The sequence below is a fragment of the Ictalurus punctatus genome, chromosome 3 (assembly GCF_001660625.3).
Source record: "Ictalurus punctatus breed USDA103 chromosome 3, Coco_2.0, whole genome shotgun sequence".
Lineage (NCBI taxonomy): Eukaryota > Metazoa > Chordata > Actinopteri > Siluriformes > Ictaluridae > Ictalurus > Ictalurus punctatus.
In genome coordinates this window covers 32,323,358-32,347,681 of record NC_030418.2, presented here as the reverse complement: position 1 = coordinate 32,347,681, position 24,324 = coordinate 32,323,358, and the positions used below count along the sequence as shown (strand labels likewise).

General features: G+C 38.5%; 1 protein-coding gene across 1 annotated transcript; it reads right to left on the bottom strand.

The window, feature by feature from the left end:
- Window positions 1-157: 157 nt before the first annotated feature.
- ednraa (endothelin receptor type Aa) lies at window positions 158-24,324 on the bottom strand. Its single transcript, XM_017463637.3, has 8 exons — window positions 24,073-24,324; window positions 21,533-21,976; window positions 14,344-14,471; window positions 7,654-7,858; window positions 5,714-5,866; window positions 4,629-4,762; window positions 4,256-4,364; window positions 158-3,820 (listed from the first exon to the last, which is right to left on the bottom strand). The coding sequence occupies exons 2-8, from the start codon at window positions 21,935-21,937 to the stop codon at window positions 3,680-3,682; spliced, it is 1,275 nt and encodes a 424-aa protein (XP_017319126.1). The 5' UTR covers window positions 21,938-21,976; window positions 24,073-24,324; the 3' UTR covers window positions 158-3,679.

The following is a 24,324-nucleotide window of genomic DNA, read 5'->3' as shown; positions in this document are numbered from 1 at the left end:
TTAAAAAATGAAGAATAAATGAAGGTTGGAAATATTGTATGTGGAAGAAAAAAAACTACATGAACTACACTTGAAAACTGTGTGAAACATACCATAATAAAAATGTGTCTAGAAACCACATGTAAATGCGACTTTTCTCTCAGACCAGCAACACAAATGCTTTATAAGATTTTTATTTTTCTGAAAAAAAGAATACATACTGTACATAAACACTCTGAAACACATTAAAAACATTGAGACGTACAGATACCAAGCCAATAACAAACAAAATATCTTTTAATAACAACTTATTAATATTCATTTCCGGGTCTCAGTGAGGGATGAATCCTCAGGCGGCACTCGAATGAATTTGTGTAGGTCAAAGGTTGACTCCGATGAGTCCCGGTTTGGAAATGAATCAGAAGCGAGCTGCTCTTATGGACCGAATCTCTCGTTTCACTGAGACATCATGAAGTGGTTTGATCAGTTCTGTGATATGAATATATTCAAAAATAATATAATAAAATACAAATAAAAAGCTGATATGTTTAGTCGACACTAAAACACTGGCACTGGTTTGCATAGTGTAAAGTTGTGTACAATGTTGTACAGTATAGATCTAAATCTAAACAATCGAAATAATCTTTTCATGAAAAGTGCGATTGATTCTTCATATACAATGCAACAGCTGGAAAAAAAAAAATCATTTCTGGTTTCTCGTCTCACTCTAAACAACTTAATGAATTTATGCATCCAATAAATTCCCTCTGTCCCTGATGCTATTTACTGCAACGTTTCATATACGCTGGTTTATTTAATCTTCAAACGAGGAATCCATAACTCCCGCAAAAATTTCGGAATATATTTATATACTTATGTACTTCAGCGTAAATATGTACAATAGAAATAATACATCATGTATACACAGTGAGTAATAGGTAAGCATTCACAGTGTTACAAGTAAAGAGACATTTTTAGACCTCTTGGCTGTTTTTCACTTTAATGCAGAGGCCTCTTCGTTCCCAAGCCCTCGCTCTGAACTTAGAATGGTCTTTTTTTTTTTTTCCTTTCAACATTATTACCAAGGGTTTGTTGAAGTTGGCTAGCCTCTGTGAGCTAATTCTAAAATTTGAAGAGGGTCAGAAGTCATTATCCTCTGTATTTCTAAGTGAATGGCTAGACAAGAAAAGTTAACCCAGCTGGAAGACTTCAGGAAGGAATCATCCACTATGTGTGTTCCTTCAACAGTTAATCAAGCTTCAGAGCACCTTCTCATTTCGGTTATGTGTTCACAGAGAACTTCGGAACACTTCTATACGATTATATGAAGCAGTATTGGAACATGGAAGCAGGTTTATACAGAACACAGTAGCAGAAATTCCTCAATTCGTGTACAGTGCAATGAAAGATGAATATCTTCGCCATCTCTGATTTCCTGCATTTTAGCACGTTGTCCGTTAACACGGTCTTCTGATAATGAGTGGTGATATATTAATTCATTTGAAATGCAAATTTAGAATACTGGTACAGTTTGGGATTAGAAAAATAATTGCAATTGTGAATGACGAGCGAATTTGTATGATTACCAACAGTAAAACTGGCATACATCTTTTGGAGGTGTCATTGGATCACAGAATCATGAGACCACATCAAATAACTGTCCCATGGCCATATCTCAGGAACGACTTGATGTATCATCATCTAATTTACTAGTGCTAATAGTCCCAATGGCTTCTAGTACCAATGGCGTCTGGTCTTCCTCCATCGCTAAGGGGTGGAACCAGAAAGTGCTTGGTCCCTTAATCGCTTCTTGTAGGTACGGTATATTTCTAATTTGGATTTGGTAAGCAATGTACGAAGAACTTTTAGAAGGGCTTTTAGAAATGGGGACAAATTCAAACAAAAGTTGGCAAAGTGATTGGATTTTTAATCGATGTCATATGTAAGAAAGGTATAAATGGACAAAAACAGTGTATCTCCCTGAATTTATCAGAATATATCAGAGTTCATGACCCTACTTGTAAAAATATATATATATATAAATCTGGAAGAATGCAGGGTTTGATGGAGCAACCGCTGACATGAGTGTTTGTTTTAGCTTTGGAATAAAACACTTGGATGATCATCAAAAGATCGGGAATTTTTTTGTTGTTGTTGTTGTTGTTTTTGTTTTTTTAAGTATAAAACTACAAACAGATGGGTGAACACTGGATCTTTCTGGTTTCTATCAGGAAACAGAAAACTGTGTGCAGTCTATATTCATTCAGTCTCATCCATCTAATATGACAATAATTTCAGATACATGGATGGGAAGAATTTTGAATACATATAAGATACAAATCAACTTGGAATTTGTATGGAAATGCCTTTTGTGTTCTGTAGTTTTGTATTTGCTAAATACAGACAAAATTTAGCTGTTTAATGAAGTTTAGTCTATTTAGAAATTTCAATGTCAATTATCCATCATACTTTTTGCTAATCTAGCTACGTTGCACGCTAGGTGTTGAATTGAGTGCTAGTTAGCTGCTATGATCTTACAACTCTGATACACTCTCTCTAACACACGAGAGACATGACTTCTCACTGACAGGCTGCATGAATCTACAGTCCGGGATAGAAAGAAGTCAGCCCCAGTCTCGCTTCATGCTTCTTTATACCATTCTGTGTATTTTGTCTTATAACCATTGGTGGTGCTGTTGAGCATGCTTCTACAAAAACCCAACAGCAAAAAATCTGATCAGGATGCTAAAAGTTGATGTCTGATTATCGATTCCAAAAACGCAGAAAATCTGTGATTGTGAAAATGCTTTACCATTGCACTGTACAAAATGGACCTTTGAAACTAACCCATCGAAATAAAACAAAAGAGACATTCAGGATGGAAAAAAAAACTATTCTGAAGTGAGGGATATGAGTATGAATGAAAGTAAAATCAGGCTTCCTGGATCTGAATAGATCTGAATTTAGACCGCACTCATAAGCAGCAATGGGAAGGAAGGAGGAGAGTTGGGGGGTTTTTTTGGTGGAGGTTTGTGCAGTCCATATTTACACCCATATGCAGGATTTGTAACACACTACTTAACTCTTCCTTCCTCCAGTTTCCTGTCCCTTGAGAAAGTGTAGACATAGCTTATACATGTATTTGTGTAGCCTATTTATTGTGTGTTCTTGGGCCTCTGATTGGGTTCATTTATAGATGACGTTCAGCTGCATCCTGCTGACCCCCCTCCACCCTTGCCCTCTCTCTCACGGCAAAACATCCCCGCAGAAGATTCTGGGAATGTTTGCTCTGGGAGCAGGACTTTGCATACATCAGCCCCATTGTGTTGTGTGTATGAAAACATATACAGTATACAGTATAAGCAGCTTCAGTCCGTCTGTGTCCAGCACAGAGTAGTACTAGTTTCCTCTGAAAGCTTAACTTCAGACATTATAGATGACTGGGTGGTGTCTTCCATACTGACGGCAAATCTCGTTTCTGACGAAACTCGGTTGGTCTTCCAGACCAGAGGTGGCACTATGAGTGGGAAGTGGTGACTCAGTGGTTAGGGGCTCTGGACTACGTATCGGACAGTTGTGAGTTTGAATACCAGTACCAGCAAACCGTCACTCTATGTCTGATCAGTTCAATTCTTCAGATAAAAAAAAAAAGCATCTGCCAAAATGCATAATTGTAATGCGGTATACATCACAAATTTGTTCAATAGCTGTACTTCTGGATGGTACGATCATTCTGGAGGTTTTTGGGATCTTGGGTTTTGCCCTGGTTACTTGTGCCGTTCATCTGCCCCATGCTGGTGACTTGGTTCATTGAGCGGCGCCAACAACAACACAAGCAAGACTACAATAGTGGAAACAATAAGGAATATTGTTCAAGAAATATTCAACATTACTTACAGAGTTTAGACTGAAATCACAGATGTGTAATTTTAGCTAAATATGGCATAATACATCATATACCACCACAACCTTTTGATTTAGAGAAATCCCTGAAAGGGCCACGGCTTTATTCCTTAATACGATTTTTGACACCAATTACATGACATCCATTGTTACCCTTCGTTCCTTAAACCCCTTCTGCTTATCTCTACATGTGCCTGTGATGGATAAGGTACTGGTAAGGGTCCAAGCAATTCCAGGAATCAAGCATTGCTTTTTTACTGTTGAAGAATTTCAGACCCACAGCTTTCAGACTGCAGAGGCCCATAGAAAGGGAGCAGTGGTAATGCTTATCATGTGTTAGGAGGCTTGTGTTAGCATGTATAGCTTCACTCACCTTAAAGCAATTCTTGAACTTCTTGCTGACAAAGTAGAGGATGATGGGATTGATGCAGGAGTTGATGGTGATCAGGTTTATGGCAAGATAGTCCAGGATCAAGAGGATGCTAAAAAATGTGATTTCATTTAACAGTTATCACCAGCTTTTGAAATACACAGCTTCTAGAATGTTCTCGGATACTATCTACTACTTAACAACTGGTGTAAGGTACACAGATTTGCTCAAAAGGTGATCAGAAGGAGGGATTAGGATCTGCTGGTTCACACGTACTATCCCTAACGTACTATCCCAACAACTCATGTAAGATACAACAAGTCTCACAAGAACGGACGTTTAGCATCCCAATGTATGGACATGGATTATCACTCACCTGTACAGATCACAGCGGTTTTCATCACGAGGATTGGGCACCAATTTCTTCAGGATTCTGCTGAGGTGCAGGGGGATCCAGCAGAGCACAAAGATCAGGACCAGACAGAAAACGGCCTTGGCCACCTCTCGCCTCTGTAGAAAAGAAAGAGGCCAACATTCCAGGCTCGTTCGTAAAAACAGACTCTTTGGTGTACATTGGACACGTTTGTGTCCTACGAAAGCTCCTAAGCTTGTCTACATTTACTTTTGAGAAGACTACATTTACTTCAAATGTGAAGCTCAATTGATTGGCGCTCTATATTATATATTATATATGCTATATATATATATCTATATTTTCAACTGTCGGCGAACTTTACCTTTTATGGAGTTTTGTGCACATTGCTAAACGCAAATCAGCTGTGCTGTGAACGAATGATCTGACTGGCCTTTGTCGGCATGCAAATATATCAACATTCAGCATTACCAATTTATTAGCATTACCATCAGCATTACGAAGACATTTATACACAACTTTACTAAAAAGATTGCTAAACAATGAATATTGTACATAGTGATCTACATTAATTCAGGGATTGTTTTGTTGTAATACTAACCCCAAAAATTTAAGCACGCATTTTAGCTAAGACAGGCTAAACCCCATCACATTGGGGTGGAACCTTAAAGGTATACACTTTGTACCTTTGGCCTGCATGTTTCACCCTGGGCAAGTGAATATAGTGTACCTTTCAAACCTCTGTTTAATCATTCATCTTCAGCTTGTGGTAGATCCAGAGCTATTCCCAGGAACACTGGGTATGCCACTGAGATACACCCTGGATGGGATGTGGGTCCATTACAAGGCACCATTACACACCAAGGAGCAATGGGAACCCTGAAGCTGTGAGGTGACAATGCTACCTGCCACACCACAGCACCACCCTTCATTAAGAAATAAGGGACACCCTAAGAACCACTGTTGTACTTGAAATAGGTTTAAAATGTACATTGCATTCACTTCTAACTCTTATACTAAGGGGTAAAAAGGGCATGTCCAACGATTCCCACCCCCATAAACAGAGCGTAATGGTTAGCATCGTTTACCTGTTTGAGGTGGTCACTTAGGGCAATCCGGAGAGTTCCTTTCCTATGGCTGAGCATCGTAAAGGTCATGAGGGTGTAAAAAATTGCTGTGCAGGCCAGTGGCATGCAGAAATAAAATCCAAACAGCCACCAGTCCTTTGCTTGTACATATAGCTGGAGGTAGGACAGATTTAATGCACACATGATTAAAATTTTTTTAAATGCAAACATTGTACATACACTACACATGAAGGAAAGATGGGTTAAGGTTCCTTTAAGCAAAAATATCTATATTCTCATAAATTATGGGGAAACAATTATATTTAGTCATATATATATATAGTCTGGAATATTTTTAACATTTCTGAATACTCTGCCCTGCACAAAGCTATCAGGTTAACTTAATCAGCCATGAAAGCTGGCATGATGGATATGACCTGCACAGATAGATGTATGTCTAGGAACAAGCAGACTAATAGCTTGCTGTAATGAATCAGAGTTTTATGACTGATCTTATAGTGCGCAAGAGAAAGTCCATTCCTGCTCCACGCATGTGGCTCAGCTTTCTGCTTCCAGTTGCACACTGTTAAGGTCTGTCATCAATTAACTTCTCCAGATTCGTGAGCAAGAAACCCCAATTCTGTGCGCCCCCCTGGATCGCCTCTGTCTCCATCTTATTCTACTTTTAAATGTCTTTGTTCTCTTTTTTTTCGAGCATTTTTGAGTTCATCAAGGCTTTGAGACAGAGTGTTCTGTAACAAACTCTGGAAACAGAAAAACAGCTTATTTTTTCTTGTCTTTTCGTGAGTTTGACAGAGATTCTCTACATGACTCTACATAATAGAGCTCTACAAACAAACGAGTACAGTTAAGGTTTATGTTCTGCTCATCAAACAGTAATAAAAAATATTTTGTACTATAACCATTAAACATGCACACAATTAAATACTTGTGCAAGCTATTACTTGTATGTTAATTCTTACTCATTGGGTCACATTCAACAAAATTTCATAGAATTTTTTTTTTTTTTTTAAATTCAAATTCACCCATTACATTAGGAGTTAAAGATGTCTACAGGCGTCTTGAGAAGCACCTATTGAGCAATGGATCAGTAGTATGGTTTTACGTTTACAGCTACAAATTTGATAAATTGGATGTTTTCACGTGTTATATAGAATTTTTTAAATATTTCTTATATAATTTTGTTGATATATTTTTAATATAAATATTCAATAAATTCTATATAGCAATAGTTTTAATTAAAAACAAAAAACGACAAAAAAACCCCTTTGTAGCTATTTCATGAGCCTAAGTTTAATTTATGATACTGTCACTAGATATGTTCAGAGCAACAAGCTTGAATAAAACGTTTTTAAAAAGAGACCACATGGCTCTAATTTTAAGATTTAAAAGCTATTTTCTATCTAGTTTTTAAAATGACATATAATTTAGGAAAAATTTAAGAACTGAACTTTTATTAAGTTATTAAGTTTATTACTGCTGCTACTGGTAACAGTTTGTTCAGAGCAACAAGGTAATATACAAAGTTTTAGAGAAATTCTATATAACAGTACAGACAGTAGTACTAGTTTTAAGCTTTTAAAACTAATTTTAGCTAGTTAACGTACTATGGTTTAGGGAAGATTTTATAAGCTGGTTTATAATTCAAATGGAGTTCTCTACTGTAACAGTTATGTTCAGAGTAACAAGGTAGAACAAAAAGTTTCTAAGAAGGTTTTCTTCTATTTCTTTTGTCATTGTTATTGATTCAGATGACATGGCACTGGGTATTTTAGGATCAATCTAACAGTTGTGTTGCTAAAATATCTCATTGACATGCTCAGTGTCAATAGGAGATCCATTGCAAAGTATTAGTTAAAGGAAAGATGAGATACTTTATATCATCAGAAGCATTGCACTGTGTGTATTGCATTGCTGGATTTCTGCAGTGAATGTTCTACCTGCATGAATTCGGAGGAGTCTGAAGGTTTGAGCATGCAGGTATGGAAAGTCATGTTGCGGTAGGAGAAGGACACCATGTTAAACCCTATCGCCTCAGGCACGGCCAGAATGAACGACAGCACCCAGATGAGCAAAATTTCAACAGCGGTGAGTAAAGGAATGCCGACTCCTTGAACACGACTCCACGAGGCAACAGCCCTGTACCTGTAAAGGAGCGAAACAGAAACACACTGAGCAGGACACACTCATCTTGAACTGTGAGAAATGTATACACTTGCAGTGCCTATTGCAGCTCTGATTAAGATTATTTAACATGTATTTAACATACACTTAAGTGCTTAACCTACAGCATAGAGCTATAGACAATTAGGTTTGTTGGACTTAAGACAGTTCCATGGGGCTCAACTGTCATGTCCAAACCTGTCAATCAACTCATCAAACACGCAATATTTTTTTTTTTATCATCAAACAACTCCTAATAGACGCATTTATCGTAAAGAAAAATATTAGGGAAAGTATCAGGGTCAAATTAAATTGTCAAAACAACAGAACTCTCGAAAAAGAATGCAAGTTGTTTAATGCAAGTTTGCCTAGTTTTCTATTCACTTACATGGGAATAGTCGGGGTTAAAAATTGTGCTGCAGCCAGCCACTAGAGGGCTTTAGAGACAATTTGGCTTCACTTTTCCACCCCCTGTTATGACATGCAGACGTACGTATACACTATTCCAATGGTCACCAATGCTGTTCCTGGAGATCAACCTTCCTGAAGACTTTAGCTCTAACCATAATCGTGACCACATGACCATCTAATCATCGCCTTACGAAATACTTGAGCACCAAAAATGGGTGTGTAAGACTTTGGCTGGAAATTACACCTGCACTATGCAGTCATTGGTTCTCACTTCCATTATCATTCAAGTGGATTGGCTTTCAGGTTTAGTCTTACCACTAGCTGCGTTTACATGGACAACAATAATCCACTCTTAGTCCGATTAAGATCATACTCTAATTAAGAAACTAGCATCTAAACAGCAATTTTTACTTACCTTAATCTAATTAAGGTCATAATCGAAGTAAGCGATAATCTAATTAAGACAGGTGGAGTACTCCTGTTTTAGTCGCATTATGGACGTGTAGTAGTGACATGTAAACACACACGGCAGTTTTACGTTTTACGGTGAACAAGAGAGTTCGGCTGCGTCCCAAATCGCATACTTTCCTACTATAGGCCTGTAGTGGAGAAAAATACATGTATCTCGGCTACTATATAGACGGTAACTACGCGATTTGGGACACACCCACCGCTTCAAGCAGTCGTCTATTAGCACGTATAGCATGACAAATAATTAACTGCACTTAAAGCGTTCGTAAAATTTTTTAAATAAAAACACCCAAAAGTGTATACGGTTCCATAACGAAGACGAACTGTATGTTGATACGTGAAATTCTGGAGGGGCGTCAGACGGCGTGGCGCGGTGACGTAATGACACGGGCTGTTAATCTAATTATGTTCTAAAACATGTAAAACGGGAACATGACAGGAGTATTCTAAAAGCGACTCGTGTAAACACCTTAATCACATTATTATCTTACTCAGAGTAAGGTCAGTAATTAGATTACTGCTGTCCATGTAAACGTAGTCACTGTGGAAAATTTATGTACAGTCAGGCCCAAAAGTCTGAGACCACATTGAAAATCTGGGATTATTTAAAACTGGAAATAAACATTTTTACATTAGAATTTTGCAAATTCTAAAACAAAAGAGGAAATTTTGACTATTCAGTATTCAAGGCTCTGCACAAGTTCTAGGTCAGATTTGTGATATGAAATCCTTTGTACAAAAGGTCAGATTTTCCGCGAGTTTCATCACTTCCATTGAAGCACATGTTCAGATGACACGGTGATGGATTTGATCTAACATAGATCATCAGGTTCTACACAAACTTGTGGAGTCCATTACCAGCTCGAGTGCACACTGTCATTAAAGCAAAGCAAAAGGGGATGTACCAAATACTAAGAAACTCTGAAATTCATATAAAAATTCCCAAGATTGAAGTATTCACTCAGTTTATTACTGATATCGTTTGTAATGAAACCCTTTGTATTTAATTCATAAAGAATGCCAATCAGAAGCATTTTCACTAGAACTCTCAGACTTTTAGACCCCACTGTATGAACTTTAGTAAACCACAAGGAAAACTCTTTTTTCACATGGAATGAAGTTGAGGTCAGAGCACAGGGTCAACTATTGTGTTACAGCCCTTGGGGCTGTAAAGGGTCAAAGGCCATTTCTCAAGGGCTTAGTAATGACATTGCTCAACGATTACGACTGATTTTGACAAACCAGATAGTTTCTCCATAAAAGATTCCAATTAGAACCCATCTAGGAAGCTTGAACGGCCCAAAGAACACTTGGTTGAATGTTATCTCACAAACACGCACTTGTATGGCAGACGCACCACATAATCTAAGACTAATAAACAAATTTTAAAAGCATGTTGTTATTTTACAAAAGAAAAACATATAATTGTTGCTATGGTGAGGCGTTTTTTTTTTTTTTTTGGTGTGTGGAGACATTTATTTAATGTTTATAGAAGAAGTCTACAGTGCCAGCGCTTTGTAACAGTCAGTGATTTATTAGAAACATGTCAAGCTTTTGTCTTATTAACCTCAAGAGAACTAAAAAAGACAGATTGGTGAAGTAACGATTGTTTATTGATGTTATAACGTAAGTGTGAACAGGAAGTAATTTGTTTTATGGGTGGTCCATAACAATAAAAGCAAAAAGTTTTAATACAGCACAATGTGCCACTTCTTAATGCTTTAAAAGTGTATTAGATGGTAAATCACTGTGGTATACGAGGAATAAAGCGTGGCGTTAAACTGTTATCACACCACCATGGCGAGGATTATTCCTGTCATGCGTTATTCCTTCCATAGTGTGATATCCACCAATGCCAGAACAATCTGCACACAATCTTATGACAGAAAGAAGTTAATATAATTTGAATGAAATCCAGTGTTCTGTGTGTTAATATTAAAGAACCACTGATTATGGTTAAGCTTGTTTTTCTCCTTTCATCAATCCCGTGTTTGCTTGTGTGTTGCATTAATAACTCCTCTCTCGTGTGTGTTTCCTGTAAAATGGCGCATGAAGATTTTATGCGGAACTATATTTTTCATGACTCGTTTGTACATTCCTGTTTAACAACGATGGGTCATTATTATTTCACCAAGTGGCGTTGTATCAACCTTTCAGATGCTTAAACAGAGAGAGTGGGTTGTGAATCAGATGAGACGAGACATTTCCTCAAAGCTGGCTGGATATAAATCAAACACAGCTGTGCCCTGAGCTGAGTCAGCACTGTAGTACTCACAAAGTTGCTAACAGTTATATATGTGTCAGAAACAAAGAAGGCCAGTGCATGTCTCATAACCTCGGTGTCAAATTAAGGTTTATACAGGCTTTAGAGCAACAAATGCTTCCATACAGATTCCATCCTATATTTACTTCTGAGAGACTTTGCCTCTCTTAGATACTCTTTTTATAAGCAGTCATGTTACTGACCTGTTGCCAATTAACCTAATTAGTTGCAAAATGTTCCTCCAGCTGTTTCTTTTTAGTAACACTTACTATTCCAGTCGTTTATTGCCCCGTCCCAACTTTCCTGAGATGTGTAGCGGCCATCAAATTCAAAATGACCATTTTTTTTTTCTCTTAAAAATGGTGCATTTACTCCGTTTAAACATTTGATGTATTTTCTATGTTCTATTGTGAATAACATACAGTGGGGGAAATAAGAATTGAACGTGTCAACATTTTTTTTTCAGTAAATATATTTCCAATGAGGTTATTCACATGAAATTTTCACCAGACTTTGGTATTCATTCAAGAAATCCGCACATATAAAGAACTCCAAACATTAAAGTCCATAAATGAAGTTATGTGTAATAAAGTGGAATGACACGGGAAAAAAGTATTGAACACGCTAACTGAATTTTATTTAAAACTTAGTGGAGAAGCCTTTGTTTGTAATGACGGCTTCAAGACACTTCCTGTATGAAGAAATTAATGGGCCGCAGTATTCAGGGGTGATTTCAAAACATATTGTCTTTAAATCTTGTTCAATTGGATTCGAGTCAGGTGATTGACTGGGCCATTCTAACAGCTTGATTTTTTTTCGCTGAAACCAATTGAGAGTTTCCTTTGCTGTATGCTTTGGATCGTCGTCCTGCTGGAAGCTCCACCCACGTCTCATCTTCATCATCCTGGTGGATGGCAGCAGATTCTTCACAAGAATCTCCCGCTAAAGGGCTCCATTCATTGTTACTTCAATTATATGAAGTCTGCCAGTACCATGTGATGAGATACAGCCCCACACCATGATGCTTCCACCTCCAAACTTCACTGTTGGTTGGTGTAGTGTTTTTAAGGTGATGTGCAGTGCCATTCCCTTTTCCAAACATGGTGTGTAGTATGACAGACAAAAAGTTACATTTTGCTCTCGTCTGACCAGACTACACTCTCCCAGTATTTCATAGGCTTGTCCAAATGAGTTGTAGCAAACTTTAAACGAGCTTCGACATGCCTTTTCTTTAGTAATGGAGTCTTGCAGGGTGAGCATGCATAGAGGCCATGGCGGTGGAGCGCATTGCCTATTGTTTTCTCTGTGACGATGGCACCTGCTGCCTCCAAGTGTTTCTGGAGCTCTTTCTGAGTGGTCCTTGGCTCTTGGGCTTCTCTTCTGAATATTCTTCTGACTCCCTGTCAGAAATCTTGCGTGGAGCTCCTGTGCATGGCCGGTTGATGATGGAATGGAATTCAATGGCCCCAATGATGCTTACTGAAGATTCAGAAGTTTTGAAATACATCTGTATCCGATTCCATCAATATGTTTTGCAACAATAAGATTGTGAAGGTCTTGGGGGAGCTCTTTGTTTTACCCATCATAAGAGGTATTTTATGTGGCACCTTGGTTACGAAAAGCCTTTTTATAGACCATCAATTTACTAACCCAGCTGATATTAATTTGCACAGGTAGGAGGTATAATTACTCTTTAACTACTTACAGATTTCAGCTGGTTCCGTGCCTTGGAGAACTGCTTTTTCTTAGCGTGTTCAATACTTTTTTCCCGTGTCATTCCACTTTATTACACATAACTTTATTTGTGGACTTTAACGTTGTGAATTCTTTATATTTGCAGATTTCTTGAGTTAATACTGATGTCTGTTGAAAATTTCATGTGAATAACCTCATTAGAAATATATTTACTGAAAAAAATGTTGACGCATTTAATACTTCTTTCCCCCACTGTATAGGATTATGAGATTTGCATTCTGTTCTATCATTACATTCTGTTTGTATTTACATTTATTTACATTTTACCCAGTGTCCCAACTTTTTTGGAATTGGGTTTGCATATATGTATAGTGAAAATACGACAAGGGTTTATTAACTAAACATAAAAACAGTGAAACGTTGATATACAAATTTTAAATACAAACCAATTCATTCAGAAAAGGTGTAAATGTTAAGGTGATCATAACTTCTTTGTAGTTTTACTGACAAAGTGTACCTTGTGTATGAGTTCTTTGCCTCAAATATAAAACAGTGACCATATAGCCAACCGTAAACCCTTCTGGGAAGTCTCTGGCCTCAGTAACCCACATCTGGTGTTTTTTTTTTTCTTCCAGACACCACCCCAAATGAGCGAATGCATTAATCTTTCCTGTTGAGTGTTTCATGGGAACTGATTTTACAGAAACTGCGGGGTGTGACTGCGGCCCGTGAGTCATATCACTTCTATCACCGTGAGAAAACATAAGACTCCTTAATTAATTTACACCACAGTAGCTAATGTGTTGTAGTATTTTGCGCAGAATGTGATCTTTCCAAATATTTTTGAGGTTAAAAAATTGTTTTGGGGCATGAATTCCTTCGCTCGGTTTGTGAAAACAACCTTCAGCACCATATGTTACTGATCTGATGGTGGATATCGAGAGCTAATAACAAAGCACACGCAATAAACCATGTAATATTTAAAAATGAAATAGGACTGCTTTATCTATGACAGATGTACGTAGAGCTCTGTCCTAAACGGCGAAGAAGAAGAAGAAAAAAACACCCTCCGAGCATTTTGAGTAACGCAAACCGTCACGTTTAAGCTCTTGCCCCGACTCTGACCCCAAACATAAACCTACTCCTGAAATCCTACACTTTCTCCTCAACTGAGCCTCAGGGTTAAAGGTCTAACCAGTGAAAGTGTGCTAAACTGAACTGAACAAAATCACAGCTCTACACGGCATTCGTACAATCTCTGGTTTCTCACATACGTCAATCTCATGAGCAATCAGAAGTCTGGTTAAATCAGATGCTGAAAGGATTGGGAAAACGTGATATGAGGAACGGATTTCTATAGGGGGTCCTGAATTAGATATCGATACTGTACACTGCTAACATTATGTACATACTGTAAGTAGTGCAAACACCAGTTGGTAAGTTGGTGTTGTCTTGTATTGTACATTACAAGCTTCTCCATAATAATAATCTTTCTGTAATCACGTAATCCGATCAATAATATTTTATAACTGTTTGAGAAATCTGTTTACCCACCATTAGCTTCATTTTTGGTAATGTGCTATAAAATACATACCACAAGAAGGACACAGTCAAAACTAGGACGTACCTGTCCACACTGAGTGCACACAGGTTCAGCACAGTGATGCCGACTGATGATTTTTGAATGAAGGGCACCATTTTGCACAGGAAGACGCCGAAGGTGGTGTCATCCAGCGGCCATTTTCTCATCAGAAGCTGCAAGAGAACCAAAGCGAGATTGCCTTTCATTACTTATCATTAAGGCAGGTGAAATGGCTTTGCATTTATGATTTTGTGAATACAGCTGCTAGTTGGATTACGGCAGGAGAATCGATCGCCCTGCAACTTTATGACAGGATCCTCAGAGAAGAAATATTAAGGAAGATGCTTCCCAAGCTGCTGTATCTGATTGATATTTTAGGACACAGAAAGGCAGGAGACTACAAATCCTCTTCAAAATTGTATACCGCAGTACCAAACAGTTTGATATAAATAAGACACCACCACAACATAATGTATTGGGTGTGGTTCAGGATGAAACCCAATAGTCAGCTGTGCTTAATTGAAATATGTCCCATATAGGGCTGTCTTCATTGTCGAAGACTTAAGTTTAAAACATTGCTTAAATTTGTATTTAATGTATAATTATATAATGTATATTACGTATGTATGATGTACTATATATTTAAATATGTAATGAGCGGAAAAGAGAATAAAGTACATTCGATTGTCATTGTCATGAATAAAAATCCATTCAAAGCTAAGTAGAATAGATACGTGTTTAATCTCCTCTTAAAAGTCTCCGATTTAAAAAAAAAAAAAAAGTATTTCCCTTTAAGCTAAATCAGCGGGACTGAAAATGAAGAGGTTTAAGTTCAACGTCAAACTTGCTCGTAATGAAACTCTGCTTTCAGTTTGTGAGTGAACTTTGGGAGTGCTGGTCTGCATATAATGCAATCATATAGTGTATGACTTCCTTTGTATGACAGGTAAATTGGTCCTGCGAGATGGATGTCCATGTCTCCCAAATAACATGTTTGTCAGCACTTAATACAGCGAGTAAATCCTTCTAGTGAAGTCTGTCCACTCAGTGGCCATCTTGGCAAGAGTCCCGGGCAGTTATTTTCAGTCATAAAGGCGCAGGCTACTATCTATGTGAATGAAATGGATATACAAAATGACGTTTGACAGATTTGAAATGGCTGTTAAAATTGGACCAAAAATGCATAAGTAATGTGTGGACTTCAGTAACACACACACAAAAAAAATTGCTCAGGTTACTGTGCAACTATGCATGTACACAGAGAGCCATAACAATAAAACCACCTGTTTAATATCGTGTAGGTTCCCCTCGTGCCACCAAAACAGCTCTGACCCATCGAGGCGAGACTCCACTAGACCTCTGAAGGTGTGCTGTGGTATCTGGCACCAAGACGTTAACAGCAGATCCTTTAAGTTGTGAGGTGGGGCCTCCATGGATCGGACTTGTTTGTCCAATACACCCCACAGATGTTTGATCGGATTGAGATCTGGGGAATTTATCATGTTCCTCAAACCGTTCCTGAACAATTTGTACAGTGTGCCAGGGCGCATTATCCTGCTGAAAGCGGCCACTGATATTAGGGAATACCGTTGCCATGAAGAGGTAAATGGCGCACTTATATAGCGCTTTTATCCAAAGCGCTTTACACTGTGTCTCATTCACCCATTCACACACACACTCACACACACACACCAATGGGAGCAGAGCTGCCATGCAATGCGCTAACTTGCCATCGGGAGCAACTTGGGGTTCAGTGTCTCGCCCAAGGACGCTTCGGTATGTGGAGTCACGTGGGCCGGTAATCGAACCGCCAACCCTATGATTAGTGGACAACCCGCTCTACCACCTCAGCCACAGCCGAGGCTGTGAGGTGTACTTGATCTGCAACAATGTTTATGTAGTTTGTACAATACGTGTCAAAGTAGGATTCACATGAATTCCAGGACCCAGAGTTTCCCAGCAGAACATTGCCCAGAGCATCACACTTGTGATGAGGCTTGTCTTCTTCCCATAGTGCATCCTGGTGCCATCTCTTCCTCAGGTAAGCAACACACACGCACCCAACCATCCACATGATGGAAAAAGAAAGCGTGATTCATCAGATTAGGCCACCTTTTTCCACTGGTCCTAGTCCAGTTCTAATACTTTCGGTGGGGGACAGAGGTCAACACTTTGACCACTCTGCAGCTACACAGCCAGCTGTGATGCACTGTCTGTTCTGATACCTATCTATCATAACCTTTTCAGCAATTTGTGCTACAGTAGTGTTCCTTCCTTGGACCACTTTTGGTAGGTACTAACCACTGCATACCAGCATGCCAGGAACACCCCACAAGACCTGCTGTTTTGGAGACGCTCTGACCCAGTCGTCTAGCCATCACAATTCGGCCCTTGTCAAAGTCGTTCAGATCCTTATGCTTGCCCATTTTTCCTGCTTCCAACACATCAATTTCAAGAACTGACTGTTTACTTGCTGCATAACATATCCCACCCCTTGACAGGTGCCACGGTAACGAGATAATCATTGTTATTCACGTCACCTGTCAGTGGTTTTAATGTTAATGTTAATGCACAAACACTTACTTCTGTGTCCTTCTAGCATGGCTCCTGTGTTTCCGGTTCTTTTACTACTCTATAAATAGCAATATTTTACAGCTACTGTTTGCCAGAGCTCCCAAAGATGAACACCTGATATTCATCAGATATGTAACAATACTTGCAAAGACCCTTCAAGCAAGCCGAAGAGAGGCTTCAAACGGTATGTATGAATAATAATTAGAGAAACATGGAGGAAAACTTGTTGTCTTACTGTCCTAACGAATGTAAACAACACTGCCAGAAATGACGCATTTCCTATTTCATAACGGAAATGCGTCATAGCACTGATTTAAAATAACCCATTGGATCTTTTAACTGAGCGCCGAGGCATACGTAACACAGCAATAATACAACGGGGGTCTGTCTGTACTTATACAGTCTGTAAGGATTTAAATGAAATACGATGCGCATTTTTTTTCTCTAACATTTTCTAAGGTCTAAGGTCAAACATCTTGCATTGATTATGTTATTCTGCCACTTTTAAGATTTCAAAACGTCTCCCTCTGTATGGCTTAAGGCAGTGGCATGGTTCATTGGTCCATGGTCCATATGGAAGCTAATCTAATCCTGATTCTGCATTCTGGTTGTTTGTTAAAGAAGTCAACCGCTGCGCTCCCATTAGTGTGTGTGTATCACATCATTTAGACTGTGATCTATTACAGGAACCCAAGAAGGACAAAGAGATCTCATGCTACTCCGAGTTCCTGTGGTCTGGTGGTCTGAAAGGCTGTCGTGGCCTTGGAGTATTCTTGCGGATAGGAACTGACTTTTGTTAAACAGGAGGAAGGAGGATTATGTATGATGTAGGTAGTGGAGGAAACTCCTCACGGGTGCATCCTGACTACATGAACACACAGCACAGCAGAGTGCGTGAGTGGGTGCAGGTGTGTATGTCTAAAACAGAGACGCTGGTGAGGTAAGAACTGTTTATAGCTGCTATAATGTAAGTGATAACAGGAAATAACTTGTTTCACGGATGTTTTCACAAACAGTAGCTGTAACTAGAAACGGATAAAACCTACGGCATGTTCTTTAATTCACGAGAAAGCGTAATCATGGTTAAATTGGTGTGATATAAGAGGAAGAAAACACTTTTGTTATTGTAAAATAATTGAATCCGGTGTGCTGACAGTCACTCTACTTCATCGCAAAATTATTTGCGCTCAGATGTCTGCTATGAAATCATTACTTTAGAGTGCACATTATGTGATTAGACTCATATGGTCTGCGTAAGTGGATATTTGACCCTGTTGAATTTTTCAGCGTTGTTTAACACTTCCCTGAAGGATCGTAGGAGATAAGAGAGCAGAGTTTAATGGGTGATAACACACCGTGCCGTGGAAGGCCAGTGCTCTCTGTGTTTGTTTTATCTGGCCTGATTCCTGCTTCTCTCATCATGACACACTCTCCGACCCTCAGTACACTGTTCTGGGAGACTGAACTCTGAGTGGCTGTTTCATTTTACAACCTTATCACTGCTTTTTTTCCCCCCAATACAGCCTTTTTTTTAACTCCTCTGTCACACTTTGTACTCTGATGTAGAAAGAATGCAGTTTATATAATATTCTAATACGAAAAAGTGAAACTAGTTTACTAGAGAAAGTAGGACTTTCTTTTAGACCTGCCCGATCCATTCGGATGCCCTACCTCTGGATGGAGCTCTAATCAACTCCAATACCAGATGGACATTCTCATTGTGGTCGCTGGGACTACGGTTGCTATTATGGCCCCGGGACTGCAGTTACAACATGCAGTTTTGCACTCGGGTCTCCTTTGAACAGTGGACTAGTTCAAAACAAAACAGACTCCATATAAAACCATAATGAACTTTCCTTTACTTTCACACTATCCGCTGTTCCCCAGATGAGGACGGGTTCCCTTCTGAGTCCGGTTCCTCTCAAGGTTTCTTCCTCTTTACATCCTAGGGAGTTTTTCCTCACCACCGTCACCACCGGCTCGCACAATAGGAATTAATCCACACACTGTGTGTAAAATCTGTATCCTGTGTTTATATATTTCCGCAAAGCTGCTTTGAGTCAATGTCCATTGTAAAAAGCGCTATACAAATAAAATTGAATTGAACTGAGTAGAGATTTCATAGGTAATAAGTGCAAAGTTGAGAATACATTCAAAACATGACCGCAGAACATGTTAGATTTAATATTCGCCAATCATTTACACTTTCAGAGCCTAAAAACAGATTTAGATTTACATTTACTGATAAGTTGCTCTCTTGTTTAATTGGTGTTATACTTGACTCGGAATTATGTACATGTGTGGCAAATATCAACGAAAGTCAAGTCTATGTCTATTTTTGTCATATTTTTAAAGATTACATGATTGAAATTAATAGTGAACGGATTTTTAACAAATACTTGATCGATTGTTTTAAAATACTCATTACAGGCTCCTCTTATTTTATTTTGCAGTATGTTCTAGTATACCAATTTTTCATTACATGTTTATTACATATTTTTAAATTTAACTTCTTTTAACTTCCTCAGCTGTTATTTTACATGCTTTTACTTTGAGATCTGCACATACTGTATCATGGTTATTAACTATACGCACGCACAAAAACCTAATTTAAATGTTAATCCCTTAATTTACGTCATTATTAAACAATTCAATTTTGTAAAATCCCTTGATCAGGACTTCAAAGTATAAGTCATTAACAAAATCTCTATGCGTATTGAGTAATTTCTCAGCAATGTAATTTAGATTGTTTTGGCTCAGGTTCTATCAAGCACCCTTGAGTTTTTTTTTTCTGTTTTGAATTTTTGAATGATCTATGTATGATTTCCTTCGCTTGAAGTCCTGCAAGTAGAAATCTAAGAACTCTTTGCTATCCAAAGAACCATGAAGCCAAAGTACAAGCTTTTGTAAAATAATAAAATAAAAAAATAAAAGTCCTATCATCCAAACAAATCATGGCTTACTGGCTGTTTCTGGGTCAGCTTTGTGCTCTTCATCAAACAATGTGTCTAGAGTCGACCTGAGATCTACAGTGCACCTGAAATCCATCGCTGTTGTTTCTCAACACCATCAGCAGACCATCCCGATTGTAAAAGTCAGAGTAAATCAATCAGACAGAGTCATAACGGTGATTGTGAGAAAATCAATGGATGCAAGCAGGCGATTGTTAGGAAGCACGAACACACTGGTGAGCTCAGCATTTGTGAACAGTCTGTAAGAGCAAAACAACATATGTTTAATTGTGAAGGAACCTTGTTCAACATTTTCCACAATATCTGAAAGGAATAAACTGAAGAGTAATCGCCGATAGACCTCAAGAACAGAAAACACAGTTCTCAGATCAAATCTTATGGCCAGATGAAATTGTACCACAGTGGACTTCTGATGAAATCCAATCAAAGGTGTCCAAACTCAGCAGAAGTCACTTCACCATGCAGGAAGAGAGTGATTCGAAGCATACTAAAGCAACCATGGTGTTTATCATGGAATATTATTGACTGGTTGGATCAATCCCACAACCTGAAACCCACTGAGCACAGTGCTGAACACAATACTGAAGGCAAAATGCCTCTCAAACAACTAGGAGCTAAAAATAGCTGCATGATTTTACAGACCTGGCAAAGCATCAGCAGGTTGAATACCCAGCCTCGGGGGATATCGGTATATTTCAAAGGTTTTGAAAACATCTACACTCTTAGAAAGAAAAAATTCCTTAAGGATTCTTTGGGATAGTTGAGGATCTTCCAACTGTGATATGAAAATCCCCTGTTGATGGATTCTATATTGAACGTTTATGGATTGCTCTAGTGGGATAAACTGTAGAACACTTAAGGGTCTTATTCGTTAAGTACCGTGTCAACCTGGTCAGCTTCTTGGTCAATGAAGATGAAAAAAATGTGTCGTGAAAAAGATGCATCTTCATTTCAAACCAAAAGTTGTTACTCTTTTCTTTTTTTTTTTTTTTTTTTTAGGACATCCAAAAGACTGCTTGGGGGAAAAAAGTTAACGCTTCTATACACATGAATTTGCAGACAAGTGGCTATATTCGATTAACAGAGGACAGTGGTAGAATACTCCTCTCAGAGACTCAAACTTACAATCTACCAGAGATAGGTTGAGCAATATTTCCATTACACTATTTAGAAAATAGATGTGTTATTGTATACAAGATCTCATCTGAACATTGACCTAAATAGTACGGGTGTTTAGGGGACAGACTGAGGTAGAACAGGATAACTTGAAATGTACCAATAATAATGTCTATTTTAGTTAAATTATTCACGGCAGCCTGACCAAAACATGGACATCCAGGTGTGTTTCTGGATGTCTCTAACTTAGTGACTAGAGTTGGTGACTTTTTAGTCCCCAATACTGACTTTATTTTGAAAAAGGTCCTCATAAAATGTATAATATATATATATTTTAAATACGTAAATAGTTAATTTGTAGTGTCATGATTTCTTCTTTCTACAATAAAGTAAAACATCTATTATATTCTATTTTGTTTCTTCTTAGTGAATAAAGATGTATCCTTGTGAATTACTTGTATATGGTATATTAATCTCTCTTTTATGGAGCTGTAGTGTCCAACCTAAACCATGTAGAAGTTGATGGAGTATTACAGAGATCTTTGGGAGATCTGTGGGAGTTGAGGACCTACCTTGTAGACGGTGATGGGAATGTCTGTAGTGATATACATGAGGTCACCCAGTGCCAGGCTTGCAATCAGAGCATTAGGTCCATTTCTCATGCACTTGTGCTGGTAGATAATCCTTAGGACTGTGGCGTTGCCCACCAAGCCCACCACAAATACCACACATGAGATGATGGTATTGATGATCCTGAAGGTCTCTGTAGTGGAAGTGGGTTCTTTACATAAGGGTAAGGATTTGTTATAGCTCTGAAAGCCTGAGAGATTTTCCGCTTGGCTGATAGGTCCCATGGGTTTGATGGTTGAGATGGGAAAGAGGGTGCTGGCGACCTCCTCGGTGATGTTTGCTTGAGTCAGTCCACTGGAGGCCATGATGGCTGTTAGCAAGAACGTGCGTAGGGTCAGAGGGACCATTGCTGAACGTGTTGCGTTGCTTGATTCACAGATAAAGGGCTGACAAGAGAAAAACAAACAGAGGAAAGAACATTAATTTTAGTGCTGAAATTCAGTTTATGACTAAAGTTATCTATGATTTATTTTCATCATTTCATCATTGTAATTCAAGACAGTACACATGCTGGCGCTGCTGCGCAAACCTCAGAATACAGCCAAAAATATCAAAGAGAATTGTTTAAACGTACAATAACAGATCTGTGAAACTTCCTCACTACTTCAAAAGACATTTAGTGAAGGAGAACAGATGGAGCGTGCCACTACGAGTTACTGTCACGCTATGAGACGAGATGTCACCTCTCCCATCAGAGATGGCATGGCGCTAATGGCACAAAGCGCCGCGCCAGACCTTTTGGGCTGTCCTTTTTATTTATTTACTGTCTTCTTGATGCCTTTCTTGCATGAACTGTTTCCACGAATGTGGTTTTTCTCAGCAGACATTTCTCCCTCTGGTTCTGATTTAAGATTCAGAATGCCGGTTTCCCAAACAAAGAGCCACTTCAACATGAAAGAAGCAAACTCTTTGGACCCCTACACAAGCAGTTACACAACATTGGGGTTTTGTGTGGATAAGAGTGTTTGCTAGTGTTGAAACTGCAAATCTATCATAGTTGCAAGTCATGTCACTGACTTATACAAAGTAATAAACAAGTAAATACCAGTGCAGAGTTGACTGTGGGTCCAGTTTGAAAGGTCTGTGATAAATTAGGGTGGAAGAAGACTTTTTGGGGTGTTTTGACAATTCATTTCAGTTTAGGAAGTTTTTAAACATTCCAAGAAACTTCTGTAATTTGTAGTTGTGATGTCCCCCCCCCCCCCCCCCCCCTTATCCAGTGTTTATTGCAATTTAAGATAAGTGTAATAATCTCAATGATACCAAAATTACTAGATATTATAGACTAGTGTAAGATTTAAAAATATTATTTCTTTCAAAGTCAGTGTATCAATAGATTCCTGTGTGTGTGTGTGTGTGTGTGTGTGTGTGTGCGTGTGTGTGTGTGTGTGAGTGTGTGTGTGTGTGTGTGTGTGTTTGGTTTTAAAGATTTGTAAACTGGACTAGAACTGGACTTGTGTTGGATTTTACTTGCCTTGAAAAATATATTTTTTAAATAATTTTGAGAAGAAGGGTTACACTTTTTTTTTTTTTTTTTTAAATCTCCAAAATTCAAGAAACTTCTGTCATTTACAGTTATTATACTTTTGATTTGTTTGACATTCAAAGTATGTTGCTGAAATCTCAATTGTAGCAAGACTTACTAGATCTCTCTCTCTCTCTCTCTCTCTCTCTCTCTCTCTCTCTCTCTCTCTCTCTCTCTCTCTCTCTCTATATATATATATATATATATATATATATATATATATATATATCAGAAACCCTTTTATTTTAATCTATTTGAGATAACAAAGTATATACTGTATGTACATATTTCAAAATTCAAGAACTTGAAAGTTATGACACATCTGGATTTTTACGCAGTGGTTCTTGCTAATTAATTTCATGTGAATAATATCAATGATGTCAAACTTATTAGCACACAATATAGACAAGTGTGTCAAACAATTCTTTTGTAAGAAATGATGTTAGAAACACTTCTTTTCTCTCTTTGAGAAGAAAGTTCATTCTTTCAAAATAAAAAAATAAAAACTAAAATAAAGTCCTATGCTGCACTCATCTTGATTTCTATCCAACGATGGTTGCAATTCCGTACCATTTCAACGTCCTCAGTTCTATCGAGATGACTAGATGTCAATGTGTGCAAGTTGCACAACCGCAACAATCAAATCAACAAAACTCCTTGCAATTAACTCAATAAAAGCAATAAGAGTAACGTTCACACATAGAAAGTTAATCAAGTCCCGTCTCCTTCCCAACACTTTCTCCTTTCATAATCGTGACAGCAGAGCAACACTTCAGAAGCGAGATGCTTTTCCTGTTCAAAGTCCCTGCCGCCACCTGGTACACAAAGAACTATTTAGCCGACAGCCCTTCAAGTAGCATCATGGTTTAGCATCATCCCAGTGCTACAGGGACGCTGCGTGACAGCCCGCAAACTGCTCCGCTGATGAATTATAAATAGTCCTGGTTTTGCACCTACCGCTCCTTAAACGTCTGCCTCCCCTCGGATCCTGTCACTCAGTCAGTCAGCGAGTTATTTGGTAGAACTTTGAGCTGGAGCATCCCAGACATCTGCGTGCCGTCACATGAGTAATTAAGCAACTATCAAAGTAGGGGAGGATCCCGTTTGGGCCGCCGAGGTGCACTGAGGCTGTGGTGTGAGGTGCTGTGGAGACTGTCTCCAGCTTTTCCTGTGTGTATGTGTGTGTGTGTGTGTGTGTATGTGAGAGAG